The sequence below is a fragment of the Chenopodium quinoa genome, unplaced genomic scaffold, assembly GCF_001683475.1.
Source record: "Chenopodium quinoa cultivar QQ74 unplaced genomic scaffold, ASM168347v1, whole genome shotgun sequence".
NCBI classification, from domain to species: domain Eukaryota; kingdom Viridiplantae; phylum Streptophyta; class Magnoliopsida; order Caryophyllales; family Amaranthaceae; genus Chenopodium; species Chenopodium quinoa.
In genome coordinates, this window is record NW_018744878.1 from 5,585,935 (window position 1) to 5,604,476 (window position 18,542).

The 18,542-nt window shown below is 35.8% G+C and overlaps 2 protein-coding genes and 1 long non-coding RNA gene across 3 annotated transcripts; 2 read left to right on the forward strand and 1 right to left on the reverse strand.

The window, feature by feature from the left end:
* Positions 1-392: 392 nt before the first annotated feature.
* LOC110705755 lies at positions 393-3,002 on the forward strand. Its single transcript, XR_002508123.1, has 2 exons — positions 393-1,580; positions 1,923-3,002. It is a non-coding gene; the product is annotated as an uncharacterized LOC110705755 (long non-coding RNA).
* Positions 3,003-4,013: 1,011 nt separating this feature from the next.
* Positions 4,014-8,086, forward strand: LOC110705275. The gene is made up of 6 exons (XM_021883116.1): positions 4,014-4,971; positions 5,091-5,794; positions 5,846-5,968; positions 6,090-6,791; positions 6,931-7,396; positions 7,545-8,086. Exons 1-6 carry the CDS (start codon positions 4,014-4,016, stop codon positions 8,084-8,086), a joined length of 3,495 nt encoding a protein of 1,164 aa, XP_021738808.1.
* Positions 8,087-16,124: 8,038 nt separating this feature from the next.
* Positions 16,125-18,422, reverse strand: LOC110705276. The gene has a single exon (XM_021883117.1). The coding sequence runs from the start codon at positions 18,420-18,422 to the stop codon at positions 16,125-16,127; it is 2,298 nt and encodes a 765-aa protein (XP_021738809.1).
* Between the last annotated feature and the right edge of the window lie 120 nt (positions 18,423-18,542).

The window sequence follows — 18,542 nt, forward strand, 5'->3', positions numbered from 1 at the left end:
AATGAGTTATAATGTTGTAGATCCTATTGTAAACATAATTTTTCCTATGTTTGCTCATTTGGCGAGGCTGCATTTTTGTTATATTCTAACCATATATCTATCTATCTAATCTATCTATCTATTAACGTATACTAAAAGCGAACCTAAGATGACACATGTCACAATGCTATCAACATCAGTAGCAGAATCGGATAATATAAATAAGGAAATTTTGCAAAAAAAACTACCTTTTATAAGCATTTTGTTTGCAAGAAACCACCTTATAATTTTTTTTTTGGCAAAGACACACCTTTATCAAATTTTTTTTTTTGCAAAACCATACCTTTATGTTGGAAAATAGAGTCAAACCCTATTTTCCGGCGTTGACTACGCCATCCGCACCCATAAAACTGACAGTGGAGGGGAGAAGGGTGGCTAGGGCTATAGAGGAGGGTGGTCAACGTCATTAAAGTGGTGTGTTTAGGGTGGTCAACGTCGTAAGAGGAGGCGTTTATGGTGGTCAATGCCATGAAAGGGTGGTTTTGTGGGTGGGGCTGGGGAGAGAGGTGGTTTCGTGGGGGGGTGGTGGGAAGAGAAATGGTTTCGTGGGTAGATTGGGGTAGTCAACGCCGGAAAATGGGGTCAAACCTCATTTTTCGACATAAAGGTATTGATTTGCAAAAAAAAAAAAAAAAAAAAATTGATTAAGGCGTGTCATTGCAAAAAAAAAAAAAACTATAAGATGGTTTATTACAAAAATTTGCTTATAATTAAAAGGTGATTTTTTAAAAATTTCCTATAAATAACACTTTGTAAGAAATTACCTTCTCAAAGATCCTATCAACTACATACTTTAAACAAAAATAATTTTGCGAAAACAATCTTACCATACATTCTAGCTTAGCATTGACCCACCCGTTCTAGTCATGTGACCTTTATAAATTCGATTTCCACCCTTTCTTCTAGTAATTCTCCATTAATTTCCAATGCAAGTTTCAATTAAAGTATAAGTTCAATTTTTATCTTTGGATAACTTTTTTCTTAATTCTCTCTCTAAAAAGAGAGCTTCTCTCTCTAGAGTACTAGAGCCTCATCCCCAAAACCCCAACTTTTTCCACCGCCTTCCACCGTCTTCCACTGTTTTTCAACTCTTCCATGACTTTACAAACCTCAAATTTTAATTACAAAAGCTAGGATCAGATTAAAGTTCACAAAAAACAACTTTAGTTCTTCAATTCCATGTTCTTTTCGGTGATCCTCCTTCAAAATCATAACCCCTTTTTCATTTTCCCCTGCTTCGTTTAAGATGGCAGTTAATAAATTCGCTCTTTCGAGCCGGCGACGCTCATCAACTAGCTATAATCCTTGTTTCCGCAATCATCTTGTACTGGGCAAGTTCATAAACTACAGAAATTTCTCCGAGACTCGAATCCAAAAGTGGGTTTCCAGCCAGTGGATTACCTTTGGGGAAATTAAAGTCCAGAAATTCAATAGTATTTTCTTGTTTCTTTGTGAGGACGTTCGTGATTGAGAAGCTATGCTACAACAAGGTTCCGCGGGGTACCAAGCGGCTCTCTTGGTCTTTACTCCGTGGACTCAGGGTAAGTCAATCAGAGATGTAAAATTTGACGAGGTTGTTATTTGGGTTCATCTTGATGAAGTTCCTTTGAACTTATGTGAGATTAATGTCGTTAATCCAATAATTACTATGGCTGGAAAGATTTTGTGTTCCGATGAACCTGATTCTGGATCAATTAGATGCGTGGTTAGAGTAAAACTTCACTTTCATGTTTTGGAACCATTATTTTCTGGCTTTTACTTGGACCTTGGACATTCTGGGTTTAAATGGATTAATTTCAAATATGAGAATTGTTGGACTTAATGATTTTGATGATGACCCAACCTCACTTACTTACAAACTAATAAGTGCTTGATTGTTTAAGTGTGTACTCAGTTGCAAATACCAGGAGAATTAAGTGTCTTGTAAAAATACCATGAGGAACAAGAAGGCCAGAAGCAGAGCTATCCATAAAGAAGAGTTCCTTTGCAGGAACTGGTGCTTCAGAAATGAAGACTTGAGAAGAGAAGGTTCCCCTCAGGGAACATAAGCTTCAGAGAAGAAGCCTCATCAGAGAAGAGAAGTTCCTTCCAAGGAACAGGAAGGAACAGGATGCCTCGGAGTAGAAGCTTCATCAAAGACATGAAGACTAAAATATATTTTATATTCTAGGATTTATGTAAGTATAAGATATTAATTTGCACTCGAAAAATCTGTGTGGAATTGGTCTAAAAGATAAAATATGTGCATGCTAGTTTTTAAGAAAACTGTTGCTTTCTAAAACGTTTATCCTTCTGAAAGGGATTTTATTTTATTCTGATTTTCGAAAATATCTTATGCAAAAGAATTCTATTTATTTTTCTTATTTTCGAAAATATCTTTTGAAAAAAAATAAAATCACCATGTTTTCCAAAACTTGCGGCCTACTCTCCCATGTTCTTCTTCAGTCATGGTGTTGCACATTGAGGAGTTCATGGTTCCTTAATTTAAGGAACATGATCTTCTTAGTGGGTATGAGTAGTGGCGTAATGGTGTTGCTGCACAAAGATGATTTTCCAAGACATTTTGCAACCTATAAATAGCTATTGATTTCAGATCGAAAATCTCACCCTTGCTCACATAAGTTTTCAAGCTTTAATCGAGTTAAGAGTCAAATTCCACACAAGTTAATTAGAGTGTTCTTAATGTTCTTATACTAGAGTTTGTTTATCTTTCGAGTTGTAATTTGGGGAATGGGGAAGTTCGAGTGAACTCTTGTGTATGAGAAAGAGAAGTGAAAGAGAAGAGAAAGAGAAGAGGAAGAGAAGAGAGAACAGAGAAGTGAGAAGAGAGAAAGAGAAGAGAAGAGTAACAAGTTGGGTGACTTGTTCCTCGGGGTTTCAAGTTCGTAGAGGAATTTGAGTTTGAGTCTTTAGTTTGTAATAGGACCATTTGCCCTATTATAGTGAAGATTCTTTTCCCAAAATCCCAAGTGGTCGTGGTTTTTCTCCTTGTTAGGACCAAGGAGTTTTCCACGTAAAAATGTCTCTTGCATTCTTTAGTTCCTTTAGTTAATCTTTTAGTTCCTTTAGCTAACTTAATCTTAATTCCGCAAAAAGTTTGGCTAAACTCTCATACTACAATTCACCCCCCCTTCTTGTAGTATTCTTTAAAACAACAAGAATATGTTTATTTTGTGCTCTAACTGTAATAGAGTTGGCCATAAGAAGAATTCTTGCCCTTTGAATCATTATAGCCCTGCTCCTTTTGTTGTTGATAAGAATGGGTCATTTAAGCCTGCTATTTTACATTCCCATAATCTCTCTAATTCAAATATTGGCCTGAGAAGAATTGAAAAAAATAGAACTATAGTCAATCTTAAGAACTTTTTAAAAACATTTACCCACCCCAACCCCAGAGTAGTCAACCCCTCAAAAGACCTCGTGAGTTTACTACTCTATCTCTCTCACCTGTGAAAAAAAGGAAATCACAATCAGAAACAACAACACACATTGACCTCACTCCAAATGAATCATGCCAAACACCAAACCAACCTAATCTCTCAACCCACAAGCATCGCTTACACGATCCAGGAAAAAACAAACTTTGCTATGACTCTTATCAACCGTACCATCACCCACCAATACTACTACCCAACCTTCTCACTCTCCTCGACCCTCGAGGTTCAAAAAGAGATTCTACCCGCTTGTACTTTGTCAGTTTCAATGAAAAAGGCAGCACGATGCTCTTTGCCGATACAGAGGGTGGATTCAGTGTGTTATAAGAAGGGATCGGCTTCAAGATCCTTTATGGATTTTCTGTACAGTTTTCGGAAAAAAGGTTCGGAGATTGTTGCTACTAGTAGTTTATCTTGCCTCCCGTTTAAGAAGCGTAAAGGAATTGGTACTTCTTTTTCACAACAGGTGTCTCATTCTGGTTCTTTTTCTGAGGGTTCGGTGGCCGCCCGGTCAAGGCCACCAGGTGATAGATGAAGATTATGGCGTGGAACTGTAGGGGTTTGGGTCAGGCGGACTCCCCTAAAGTTCCTTACATTGCGTCTTTAGTCCGCTCTTGTGGTGTAGATGTTATTTTCTTAGCTGAAACTATGGTGTCTGTAAATTCTGTAATGCATAAATTATCTTCCTTGTCATGTTCAGGTTTTGTAGGTATGGATTCGGTGGGTCTTAGTGGTGGGATTTGTGTGTTGTGGTTTGCCCCAGTTTTGATTGACCCTCTCTTGGTTTTTTCGCATATAATATTGTGTCGAGTTGTGGAGAACTTGGTTATAAAATATGTCCTTTTTCTGTATGGTGCACCTCAAGTTTCTGATCGTATGACTGTGTGGTCGAAAATTTCTGATATTTTAGCCTCTTACCAGAATATTGTGTTAGTTGGCGATTTTAATCAGGTTGAATATTTATCAGATAAGGCCGAAGGTAATCTGGATATTCCTGGCCGTCATGATTTTATACAGTGGAAATTGGATAATGGGTTACTTGATATTCCGTTTTCTAGACCATCTTTTACTTGGACTAATGGGAGAACAGTTATGGACCCCACTTTTGAGAGATTAGATAAGGCATATGCTACTTCCCATTGGCTTCAGGATTGGCTGGCTACCTCTGTTCATCATCAGCCCATTTTGTTTTCTGATCATGCGGCAATTATTTTAAGTGACTCTTTGCCTTCTGATAGATACAAACGTCCTTATAGAATTGAAAACTGGTGCCTACACTCTGAGGATGTTGCTAATATGGTTCAAACTACTTTTGTTGAACATATCCCTGGGTCTCTTATGTTTTCCTTATCAAAAAGACTTTGTGTTCTTCGTCATCGTCTACTAGCTTGGTGTGTTTCTCATAAAAAGGCGTGGGGCATTGATTGGAAAGCTTTGGTTGCCGATGTCACTAATGCTTTTTTTAATCTTGATTCACGGAATAGTCGTTGTTTGTTTAGTACGTTTAGGAAGGAAAGAATAAAGGAGGCTGAAGCGGCATTTCTTTTTTGGAGACAACGAGCAAAAGTGAAGTGGGATACGTTTGGTGATGAGCATTCTAAGTTGGTTTTTCTGCAGTTCAGGCCCGACGTCGGAAGAACACTATTATGGGGCTTAAGGACAATGAAGGTTCCTGGGTTTCGGATACGGGGGATATTCGTTCTTTGGTTCTCAGTTTTTACAAGTCCTTATACAGTAGGAATTTGGATCGACCTTCTGCTGAATTCCCTTGGGATTCCCTTCAGCTCCCTTCTTTGTTTGATAGGCATCGTCAGTCCATGCTAACCCCCTTTTCAGCTGATGATATTAAGCAGGCGATGTTTAGTATTGCTGATGATAAGTCTCCAGGTCCTGATGGTTATACTTCAGCCTTTTTTAAGACCTATTGGAGTGAGGTGGGTGATCAGGTGGTGAATGTTGTCCAGCTCTTTTTTGCTCATGGTTATTTGCTTAAGGATTGGAATCGAACATTCTTAGTTTTGCTTCCTAAGGTAGATCACCCTGAACTTGTTTCTCAATTTAGATCGATAGGACTCTGTAATGTTCTTTATAAATGCATATCTAAGTGTCTTGCTCGTCGTCTACGTTGGATACTTCCAGATATAGTTTTAGATTTTCATAATGCCTTTGTTCCGGGCAGGTTAATATCTGATAATTGCCTGATGGTGCACGAGATTCTTTCATTTATGAATGCTTCCAAAGCCAGGAAACGTTTTTATGCGGCCCTAAAGCTAGACATGAATAAAGCTTATGACAGAGTTGAGTGGGACTTTCTGTGTAGGGTTCTTTAGGTTTTTGGGTTTCCTCCCTACTGGATTCAACTGATTATGCAGTGTGTATCTACAGTGTCATACCAGGTATTGGTTAATGGGTCACCTACAGAGGTTTTTCGTCCTCAGCGTGGTCTACGTCAAGGAGATCCGCTATTTCCATACTTGTTTGTTTTGTGCATGGAGGTTCTTTCGGCTATGTTGCGTAAGGCAGAATCGAAAGATCTTTTTCAGGGTATTAAAATTGCTTGGGGGGCTCCTACCATTTCACAAGTTCATTGCAGATGACTCTTTGCTATTTTTCCAGGTTTCTCCTCCAGCTTGTGAAGAAGTGTTGAATGTGCTTTCTGCTTTTTGTGATATTTCGGGTCAAATGCTTAATTTGCAAAAGTCATTTGTCAAGTTTAGTCCTAATACTCCTGAGGATTACCGATCTTATATGTCTGGTTGTTTGAAGATGCGATCTGAATCTAGATTGGGTTCATATTTGGGGCTTCCTGTTGATTTAGGTCGTAGTAAATGCTCTGAGTTTGGTTTCCTCTTGGATAAGGTGGCTAAACGTCTACAGGACTTTACAGCTCTCCGGCTTTCGCCGGCGGCTAAGCTTGTTATTATTAACTCAGTGCTCATTGCCTCCTTTAATCACATCCTGTCTGTTTCCAAAATTCCTGAATCTATATGTTCCAGAATGGATAATTTGTTAGCCAGGTTCTGGTGGAAATCTTCTTCTTCTAATCGAGGATTGGCTCTTCGGTCTTCGTTGTTGCTCCATCTTCCGAAGGGTTTAGGGGGATTAGGAATTCGTAGTATTTCCCCTTTTAACTCTTCCATGTTGGCGAAGCAGAGTTGGCGACTTATTCACTGCCCTCAGTTGTTGGTTTCTCGGCTTCTGTCTGCGAAGTATCCAACTCTTTGTTCTACTAACTCCTTCTCGACTTCTCGTCCCTCCTGGGGTTGTAGGGGTCTTATTTCGGGGATGTCCTTGTTGTCGAAGGGTTTGTGTTGGAAGGTTGGTTCAGGTTCTCAAGTTCGTATTTTAGAGGATTCTTGGGTTCCGGGGGGGACCAATTCATTTTAAGAATCTTCCGTCCGAGTCGGTTCGACCGACTCTTTTTTCTTCTTTACTTGATTCGCGTTCTTGCGCGTAGTATGCTACTATTATTCACGGGTTGTTTGATTCTAGTTCTGCTGCTAGAATTCTTTCTTTGGATCGACCTGTGCGTTTAATGGATGATTTTGTTTACTGGAAGTTTACTAGGGATGGAGTTTTTACAACGAAATCTTCTTATGCTCTTCTTTGTGAGCCTAGGGTCATGTCTGGTAGTCCATCTCAAATCTCTCAAGCATGGTGGAGGAAGTTCTGGGCTTTACCAATTCTTCCTCGTTGGAAAATATTTGGTTGGAAATTGGTGCACGACGCCCTTCCTTTAGCGACTATTCTCAATTCTCGAGGCCTCACTAATGATCCAGTTTGTGAATTTTTTCATGCAGATGTGAAATCTGTGTCTCATACATTCAGAGATTGTCCTGCTATCTGTAGTCTTTGGCTATATAGGGCGTTGGGAATCCAATGGGATCTTATGCAGTTTCCTTCGTTTAGTATTTGGTTCTCAGGTACAATTTCTCTTTTTTCGTCATCAAGAAATTGGAAGGGCATTGCTTCGTTTTTTTTCTCTCCTTTGGGCGATTTGGATTTCTCGTAATCACTTGAGGTTTAGGAATATTGTTTGGTCGCCTGGGTCAATTGTTGGTTTGGCGTCAGATTGGGTTATTCGTAATATGCAGGCTCTAGATTGGAAGAGGTTTACGAGGTCTTCTCGTTCGGTTAGTTTGGAGGCTAGGCATGATGTCAAGTGGCTGTGTCTGCGGGGGTTACCTTATATTTCTCCAACGGCATGTTTGATGGTAGACGGGGACTGGGATTGCTCTACTTATAGGGCGGGAGCAGGCTTGATAGTCCGTGATCTTCATTCTTCTGAGGTCCTGGGAGGTGGTTGTCGGGCTTTTATGGCAAGTTCAGCGTGGCAGTCTGAGATTCAAGCTTGTATATGGGGTTTGGAGTATGCTATTCGCAAAGGTTTTTTAAAAATCCGGGTTTATACAGATTGTGCTGCCCTCCTTACTCTTCTTCCTCCTTCTGGCTTAATGGAAATTTCTGCTTGGTGGCTTATCCAGGAGTTGTGGGCTTGTGTTCAGTCTCTTTTGGTCTGTCAGGTTCAAAAGGTTCCTCGTATGTGGGATACTCCTGCTCACTGGTTGGCTGGTTGTGCCCGGCGGCGTCAGTTGTTGTATTTTTTGTTTTAAGTTTTTTTTTTGGGTTGACATTTGTTGTTTTTGGTTGTTTTTTTTTATTTGATAGCTATTTTGTCACAAAAAAAAAAAAAAAAAAAAAAAAAAAAAAAAACTTTTTTCTTGCTTCACTCTACCTCCTTCCCAAATTCACATACTCTCTTCATCTTATACTCTATGATCCTCCCTTCAATTCTTAGTTGGATAAATAAAATATTAAACCTACCAACACTGCGTAACAAAACTTATAGGAGAATTAGTAAGGTGGGCAATAATAAAATAAGGGTATTATTTATTTATTGTTCAAGTAGGCAAAAGAATAAGACTCTTATTAATACTAATTAAAGAATAGTAAAGGGGTGTTGGTATCCTATTTTGTAGGCAAAGGAAGGACCCTTGGTAGGATTTAAGCAACTTCTCATCTATTTACTTCTTCCACCCTTTTTTTTCCTTTATTAAAAATTGGAGTAAACAATATTTTTGGTACGAGCACCAATCGACAATGCAAGTCAACGTCTGAAATTTGTCGTTTAAGAAAGTCAACCAATACACGAGACCTTTTTTTAAACCATACACGAGACCATTTTAGGCAATAGTGTTAATAGTCTTAGTCATGCATTCCACTCATGTGTGCACAACAACACTGCTGGGCGGCCTGGGCCTTGCTAAATGTCCATTCGCATCGTGATTGTGCGGCTACTATCGTGGAATGTTGGTGCACACTATGACAAGGTCTGTGGCATTGCTATGGTATGATGTTGCCTCGATTGGGCCTATGAGAGCACCTCTAATGGCAAGCTAATTGTCAAATTAGCTTTGCCATGTGACATAAGCTTTTAAGCTACTTGTCATTTTAGCTCCAATGGCTAGCTAATAGCTTACTGTTTAAATGGACCACACCTCCATATACGTTGATAAATTTCATTTTATTATTCTAATTTGTTTTATTTTAGCAAGTTTTTTTTCCAAGCTATTAGCTTGACAAAGCTAATTTGCTTGACCAAGCTAATTGCATTTTCAAACTCCAATAATAAAGCTAGTAGCTAGAAATTATTTAATATTGCAAGCAAGTTCCTAGCTACAACCATTGGAGTTGCTCTCAAAGGCCTTACCTTGGCATCTAGCCTATGATGCGAGGCTATAAGCCATCGTTCGTGGCTGTGTGTGTCATCAAGCCATACGATCTCTCGACTCATATTTTGACATTGGGATTTTACTTGGAACATCTAAGCCCAACGTCCAATGCTTTGCTCATGATATTATTGAACAAAGTATTTGCCTAATCCGTTTAATTGATCAATTTGTGCTTTAGATGTGATTCAATAGGTTGAATTAAGATTACATAAGTTGTGATGAGACTAACTAAATAATGTTCTCATGCATCAAAAGTGGTCGCCAACTAGGCATTTGGATAAATTGATCTCAATTAGCTCCATAAACATTTTAACCAACTATTAATCTATTATGCTGAAGGGCACATTGTCTGCACTCCCTATGTTTATTTCTATTAACATTATTCATAGTTTTCAATGCGCATATAAATGAAAAAATATTTTAAATACATGTTATTATAACTCGTTTATTTAAGGTCATATTGTGAAACTGCACTATGAGGCAGATTAAACGATGTCACACATAATAATATATTTTATGTACTTTGGATTAATGTATTTTAATTTGTTGTGGAATATATATAAAGATTTTTAAAAATAAGACAACAAAAAAGAATGGCATAATTAATGTTAAAAAATACAAAATTGGTGTAAATTGATATTTTTGTGAATTGATAATCTCATTTATAAGAAATAGGTAACATGTATTTATCAGTAAACATTAAACTATAGCTCATTCATAACCTATTATGTATATGATTTTCCTAAATATAGCGTATAAAGGTGAACATTGTTATGCATGCATTAAGTTTTACGGGGCGTTTTTGTATCAAATTAGTATAGGTAACGGATAAGGTGCACCTAATAAGTCGGACTTTTAGAGTCACTTGTACATGAGGTGCGACTTACAAACCTATCAAGTCGCCTCATACTTATAAGGTGACTTGTTAAGTTGGGGGTAAAATCAACAAAGCACCTAACGAGTTGCCTAGTATATATGAGGCGACTTGATAGGCTAACAAGTCGCTCCATTTATCCATGCGACTATATAACCCGACTTATTTGGTGGTTTAAATTAGATATTCAAAGTCACCTGTATGTAAGGTGCGACTCGAAAACCTGTCGAGTCGCCTTATACATAGTAGGCGACTTAATAGGTGAGTTTTGATAGCTATAACTCTCACCTAATGAGTCGCCTAATATGTATAAAGCAACTGAATAGGTTAATGAGTTGCACCTTATATACAAGTGACTTTGAAAATCTAATTTAAGCCACCAAATAAGTCAGATTATTGAGTCATATGCATATATGATGCGACTTAACCTATCAACTCACCTCATGTATATTAGGTGACTCGTTAGATGCTTTGTTGATTTTAACTCCAACTTAACAAGTCGCCTTATTAGTATGAGGCGACTCGATATGTTTACAAGTCGCACCTTATATACAGGTGACTCTGAAAGTCCGACTTGTTAGGTGCTTTATTATATGGCCACTACCTAATAAGTCGCCTAATACGTAAGACACGACTCGATAGGTTGATTCTTATAATATATTAAAAATAGTTACAATATCATATATACATATAAAGTAAATTTTGGCCTAATGGCAAGAACTTTAACCTTCCAGGCAAAGAACCAGAGATCAATCATGCTAAGGCCCTGTTCTTTTGAGCTTCAGGGCAGAGCAGAGCAGGGGTCAGCAGAACAGAGCAGATTAAATTTTAGCCGAGCCGAGCCGAGCAGAGCAGATTTTAACATTATTATTATTATTATTATTATTATTATTATTATTATTATTATTATTATTAATGTTGTTGTTATTATTATTACTATTACTATTACTAAGTGCATATACCATTGATTTAGGTGAGTGAAAACATAAATATACGTATACCATATTTAACATATGTTAATAGTAGAAAGATAAAAGACAACGGTTTACTTTTATTTATTTCACCAAAATTTTAAAATAAAATGATTTAATGAGTAATAATGATTTTACTTATAAATTTGTTTTAATAACATATTTTTAACCATAAAAATAATAATGATATACAAAGTACTACTTGAAAACAACCTTTTTTTTTTAATTCTTAAATTGTATGGAAAGATTTGAAAAATAATTCAACTCAATGAACTAACAATCAATACCCACATACATATAATGTTTCTACACATTGTGAATCTAATATCAAATGTTTATAAAAGAAATTGTTATTAATTGTTATTATTATTTATTTATTTATTTGAAAGAATTGTTATAATTATTAGAAATCAATAACTATATACTAAAAGACACACCAGCAATGACACGTGTCATCTTCTGGTGTATCCTTAGTTTTATTTTTTAATTTTTTTTTGCTGAATTAAATTCTATTAAAGAAACAAATCTTAACAAAAATAATTCACTAATCTTATATAATATAATTACTTCAAATAAAAAAGATTTGACATATCTTTAACACAAATTTTTATATAGCTAAAAATTCTTAACATAATTTTCATCATTTTATATCTAACATATCTTATGTAATCCTTTATTTTGATAAAAATATGTCAACTATATTTTTAGATTTTTTTTGTTTATAAAAAACTAATTAGAATGATAGTTTAATAATGGTTACTGTAAATTACCGTGCATGGCACGGGAACTAACCTAGTTATTAATAAATAATATTATTAAATATTAATTATTAATAGTTTGAATTATTAAATATTTATAATGATAACTATTATTATTAATTATTATTATTAATAATAATAAATATTAATTATTATTAATATTAATAATTATTAAAATTATTGTTAATATTAATAATTATTCAAAATAATAAATTATTATCATCAATACAATATTAATTATTATTGTTATTATTAATTATTATTTGAAAATAGAGCAGAGCAGTACATAACAGAGCAGAGCAGAGCAGATTTCTTTTGAGCAGAGCAGAGCAGATTTGATTTGAGAAAAGCAGAGCAGCTTTAAAGAACGGGGCCTAAGTGTCATAAATATTGACATTATATGAGCTAATAGAAGTATGTAGTTGGAAAAAAATGTTGATTTTTTACGTGTCGCCTCTTTCAACACAAGAGACACCATAGATTAACCTATTGAATCGCCTCCTTAACCACAAGTGACACAATAACTTAACCTATAGAGTCGCCTAACAACTAATAGGCGACTTATATAAAAGCTATCGAGTCGCCTTTGAGGCGACTCCTAAAGTTGGAAGCTATCATGTCAGTGGTTGTAGAGTCGCCTTTAAGGCGACTCGTTAGGTCATTTACAGGCGACTCAATAGGGGTTTTTTGTAGTAGTGACGCTCATACAAGGTCTTTGTTTAGGGTTATCAAATCATCAAGTCAAGTCAAACAATCAATCACAATCTATTATTGTGTTGATTGTAATACAAGGTCTTAGGGTTATCAAATCACTAAGAGTCTTATTTTAGGATCGGATTTTGAAAAACTTGTTTTCTTTAACAATCGCCTAAGACATGTAACCATCTTTATACGAGTATAATGACAAAAATGTGCTAATTAACAAAAAGACTGGACCATATGTCTTAACGTATAGTGATTTATTAGTGATTGTAATTTTATTTATTTTTTGACGTGATTGTTAATTTTTTAGGGAAAAGTATGATATTTTTTGTAGACAAATAATGCATACAATAGAGTGCCAGGCCAATTTTTGTTTTATGCAGAAATTTGATTGATAATGGTGGATTTTATTATGTTTCATCATTTGAACAAATTGAAGTGAAGACAAAACTTACCTTTAAATAATATCTTGGCCTAAAATTCATCTAACAAACAAAAAAGGCTAGAATTCATCGATCGATAAGATTCATGTTCATTGTAATAATACAATAGAATTAAAAAAAAAAGTTTGATAAAATAGTGGTATTGAACTATTATTGGTTAATAATTGGGTCAAAAATATCAAAATTAACAAGTCTATCAATATAAGTGTCTAACTTGTTAATTACTCCGGCTATATTTCATTTAGTAACTCTACAAGTATATAGATATCAACTACATAATATCAAATCGTGTATGCACTCCAAGTGGTTAACACTTCTTTTCTGATTTTGGGAGATTCTAGGATCAATTCTCATCATCCATCTTTGTGTCTCTCTCACCAAATAAAAATAGAAATAAAATTAAAACAAAAAAGTATGATATATTGATACCTCTTTGTTGATCTTTACTCTTTAAATTTGTGATGTGTCTACATTATTGTAATTGTTAATCTTCTTAAAAGCATACAAGTAAATCACTTTTAACATTTTTTTTCATTTGAATCACTTTGTCATTATACAATTAGGTGGTGAAAAATCTTTTTCTTTTTTTAAATAATTAAAAAGGCTAACAATTAACTACAATCAATCTCGTGATTAAAAAAAATCATCTACCTCATTATTTCCTTGATTTTTAATCAAAAAAATGTGCTAATATATCTATCAATAATAATGTTGATCTATTATTGAACAAACCCAGAATTTAGAGAGAGAAAGTCAGAGAATAAGGATAAGAAAGAGAATTAATTTTGTGAAAAATGATAATCCATTTTATTAATGTTAGAATCAGGTATATATACATGGGAAATAAATGTAATAAATGGGTTAAACAACCCATAACAAACTTCCTAGAAAACCGGGAAGTTATAACAAACTTGTAACAACTTTTGGACAAATATCTAAGAATGATATTTGCTGTAATAGCTAACACCCCCCCCTCAAGATTGAATTGCTTGAACACAGCAAGACCAATCTTGAGATGGAACTTGAGAAATCAGACCAAGTTTAAGACTCAGGAACTTGTGTTGTTCTGCTCCAAGAGGCTTGGTCATTAAATCTGCAAGTTGCATAGCAGACTTCACATGCACAGTCTTGATAAACCATATTGAACCATTTCTCTGACAAAATGAACATCTAACTTCTGATGTTTACTCCTGAGATGTTTAGGTTTCTCATGGAAAACTAGATTTTCTGCAAGATGCATTGCAAATATATTGTCACAAAATAGAGAAATAGGTGTAGGAACATGAATACCTAAATCATCTAGTAACCCATCCAACCAAATCAACTCATTAGAAGTGTAACTTATACATCTGTATTCAGCCTCAGTAAAGCTTTTAGATACCACTTTCTGTTTCTTTGTTTTCCTGGAAATAAGAGACTTGCCCAAGAAAACACAATAGCCAGATAAAGACTTTCCAGAATCTGCACAAGTACCCCAATCTGCATCACTATATGCAAATAACACCAAATCATTCTGAACAGGATAAAACAGTCCCAAATGCAGAGTCCCTTTGAGATATTTCAGAACATGTGTGATAGCAGATAAATGTGTATCTCTAGGCTGATGAAGAAACTGACTAAGTTGCTGAACAACATAGCTAATGTCAGGTCTGGTAAGGTTCAAGTAAAGCAGCTTACCAATCAACTTCCTGTAAATCTCTGGAAGAATATTGCCTTCAAAACCACACAATTTAAGACCCTTAGGTAAAGGAAAAGTAGCAGTAGAACAATTCTCCATGTGAGCATCCCTTAACATGTCTAAGATGTATTTTCTCTGATTCAAAAGAATACCAGAATCAGATCTAGTAACCTCAATACCAAGAAAATATCTGAGCTGCCCTAGATCTTTAATAGTAAAAGCTTGATGAAGAGCAGACTTGAGACCAGCAATAACAACATAATCATTCCCAGTAATCAACAGATCATCAACATAGACTACAACTGCTGTAAAAGAATTCCCAACATGTTTAACAAACATAGAATAATCCTGTTTTGATTGGACAAAACCAGAATCAATCAGATAACACTAAGCTCCTTGTTCCAGCATCTAGAGGCTTGCTTCAGACCATAAATAGATCTCTTGAGCTTACAAACTTGGCCAGGTAAAGCTTTAGTATAACCCAATGGTGGTGTCATATACACCTCTTCATCAATAAACCCATGCAAGAAAGCATTATTCACATCTACTTGTTGAATATCCCAATTGTGAGCAGCAGCCAAAGCAATTATAGTCCTTACAGTTGAAAATTTTGCAACTGGACTAAAAGTGTGCTTGTAATCCTTGCCTTTGACCTGTTTGTCTCCCCTAGCTACAATTCTAGCCTTACATCTCTCAATGGAACTATCAGGGTTAAACTTTGTTTTATAGACCCATTTTGAGCCAATTGCTTTCTTCCCATGTGGCAAATCAACCACTTCCCATGTATCAGTCTGCTCCATAGCCTCAAGTTCTTTATTCATAGCAATCACCCATTCATCATGTTCCTTAGCCTGATTGTAAGTACTAGGTTCAAAGGCTGTAAGCATATTTGCAAGACTAACTTGCAGACTGTGGTCTAAAACAGAAACTGGAGATTCAGAAAATGTATTGAAAGAAGAACTAGCATCTGAATCAGAAGAAACAGAAGCAGGTTTCAAACCAGGAATTTTGACCTGAAAATTATCAAATTTCTTTGGAAGTGTCTTAATTCTAGTAGAAACTCTTAGAGAAGGAACTGAATCAGAAGAGGAAGAAGGTGAAGATGAATCATGGTGTAAAAGAGGAGAATAAATCTGATCAGAAAAAGAATGATCTGAACTAGAATCAAGAGCATGATTCTGAGAATCAGAATCAGAATCAGAATTAGGGAGATGTTGAAGAAAATCCTGAGTAACAGGATTAACATCTAAAGCAGGATTCACCATTGTCCTGAACTTTCTGAATAGCAGACTGATCAGTGAAAGAATCCTTAAAAGGAAAAATATTCTCCACAAAATACACATCTCTACTTAACACAACCATGTGTGATTGCAAATCATACAACTTGTACCCTTTCTGGCCATAGGGATACCCAATAAAAACACATTTCTTGGCCCTAGCATCAAACTTATCACCAGATTTCTGTGCAGCATAACATAAACACCCTAGTACCCTTAAATGAGAGTAATTAGGTGGCTTCCCAAATAACACCCAAAGGGAGACTTCCAGTGTAGAACAGAACTTGGTAACAAGTTGATCAAATAGGTTGCTGCTAACAGACATTCACCCCAAAACTTGTAAGGAAGAGAAGCATGTAATCTTAAGGTTCTAGCAGTCTCTAATAGATGTCTATGCTTCCTCTCAACCCTCCCATTCTGCTGAGGATTGCCAGGAATGCTCTTTTGATGAATAATACCCTGCTCAATAAAGAACTTAGCACAAACCTCCTGAATTATCTCAGTACCATTATCACTTCTAAGCATTTTAACTGATTTCCCAAACTGAGTGTGAACATAAGAAAAGAATCCAGTAATCACAGAAAACACTTGAGTCTTGTCATGAATCAGAAAAGTCCAAGTCACTCTAGTGTTGTCATCCACAACAGTCAAAAAATAAAATGCTCCAGACAAACTAGGTCTCTTATATTTGCCCCACAAATCGACATGAATAAGATCAAAAGGTTGAGAAGCCATAGACAAAGATATGGAAAAGGGAAATTTATGATGTTTGCCAAGAACACATGCTTCACAAGAAAAATCACAAGTTTTATTGCCTGATATAGGAATAGTTACATGTTTCATATGACTAGCAGAAGGATGACCTAACCTAGCATGAACAACATCAATACTAGGTAAAACAGATTTTGTAATGAGATTATTAGCAAGCATGGAAACATCAACATGCTGTATATTATTTACAGAAGAATGAAAATCAGAAGAAGTAGAACTAAACTTGTAGAGTCCAGAAAATCTTGTTCTAACAGCTTTAACTTGCTTAGAGACAAGGTCCTGAAATAGACAGGAATCCTTTTCAAAATGAGCAACTAAACTGTGATGATCAAGTAATCTACCAACAGATAATAGATTGTGTTTAAAGGAAGGAATATAGAAAACATTATGAATGAGAAGATCAACAGTTAAAGCAACAGAACCAGCATACAAAACAAAAGTAAATGTTCCATCAGGCAAACTAACTTTGATTGGATTTTTCAGTTTATGAATTGAAGCAAATAAGTCTAAATTACCAACCATATGGTCACTAGCACCAGTATCAATAATCCAAGCAGTCTTATCAAAAACATGTTTCAAATTATCCACATGAAAGGCAATAGTAGTACCTGCAAAGTTGATTGCAGAAGACAAAGGATTGTCTAAAGAACTTGGTGACTTATTCTGTATCATCCGAAGTAATTCATTATACATGTGAGTCATAGCTGTAGGATCAGCAGAAGAAATAGAAGAACCATGTTCATCACCCTGCACTGGCGCTTTACCAAGAATTCCAGCAGAACCAGAAGCATTTCCAGCCAACCTGACATTAGCAGGAGCCTTCCTTTTCAACTCAGTATACCAGGTAGGAACACCATACAACTTGAAACAAGAATCAACACCATGACCTCGTTTCTTACAATGAGTACAAAGAAGATCAGACTTAATCTTCTTATAATCAGGGTTCTGCATATAAGAAGGCTTAGGAAAAACCTTAGGAGTCATAACTGCATTAGCAGCAGCATTCATGGAATTTGTTTCAACAGAATTTGTTGCCAACAAATTCAACTTATTCTGTTGTTCAATTTGTTGAAGAGTATGATAAGCCTTGTTAATCGAAGGCAAAGGATCAAGACTTAGAAGATTAGTCTTAACTTGATCATAGTTCCTATTAAGACCAGCCAATAGTTGCATCAACTTCCTTCTCTGATCCATCTCAAGAATTTTCTTGAGAACTCCACAACTACAGAGTTTTAAAGCTTCACAAGTACAATCAGGAAATCCTTCAAGAATTTGCAATTGATCCCAAACACTCTTCAATCGACCATAGTATTCAGCAATACTATCATTATTTTGATTTGAAGAACTCAAAGATATATGCAATTCAAACACCTGAGGTGCATTAGACTGACCAAACCGCTCAGAAATCTCTTTCCACAAATCAGCAGAAGAATTAACAAACATGAAACTCTCAGCTAAACTTTTATCAACAGAATTCAAAAGCCAAGACATCACCATATAGTCATTACGAATCCATTTCTGATAATCAGGAGAAGGAGAAGGAAGAGTACCGTCAACAAATTGAAGCTTATTTCGAGCAATCAACGCCATCCGAACAGTGCGACTCCAATTGAGAAAATTGGAACCAGTGAGAATGTGATTTCCAAGCTGCATACCAGGATGATCGCCATTAGAGAGGTAGTAAGGATCAGCAAAATTCACACTATTCTGAGTTTGAATCTGAGGATCAGTAGAAGCCGCCATTAAAGAAGCTCGAGAGATTCGAAAAATCAGTAAGAAGAAGAGAAGAAATTCTGTAATTATACAGAACAAATGAAAGGAATTCTGCAATTATGCAGATCAATCGAGAAGAAAACAATGGCG

What these genes read in the sequence shown, in the direction of transcription:
- LOC110705275 (XM_021883116.1), top strand. Translation starts at nt 4,014, where the DNA reads ATGGCGTGGAACTGTAGGGGTTTGGGTCAGGCGGACTCCCCTAAAGTT. An exon ending in GAATAGTCGTTGTTTGTTTA is followed by an intron (nt 4,972 to 5,090) that starts GTACGTTTAGGA and finishes GTTTTTCTGCAG; the next exon opens with TTCAGGCCCGACGTCGGAAG. An exon ending in TGTTTGTTTTGTGCATGGAG is followed by an intron (nt 5,969 to 6,089) that starts GTTCTTTCGGCT and finishes CTATTTTTCCAG; the next exon opens with GTTTCTCCTCCAGCTTGTGA.
- LOC110705276 (XM_021883117.1), bottom strand. Translation starts at nt 18,422, where the DNA reads ATGGCGGCTTCTACTGATCCTCAGATTCAAACTCAGAATAGTGTGAAT.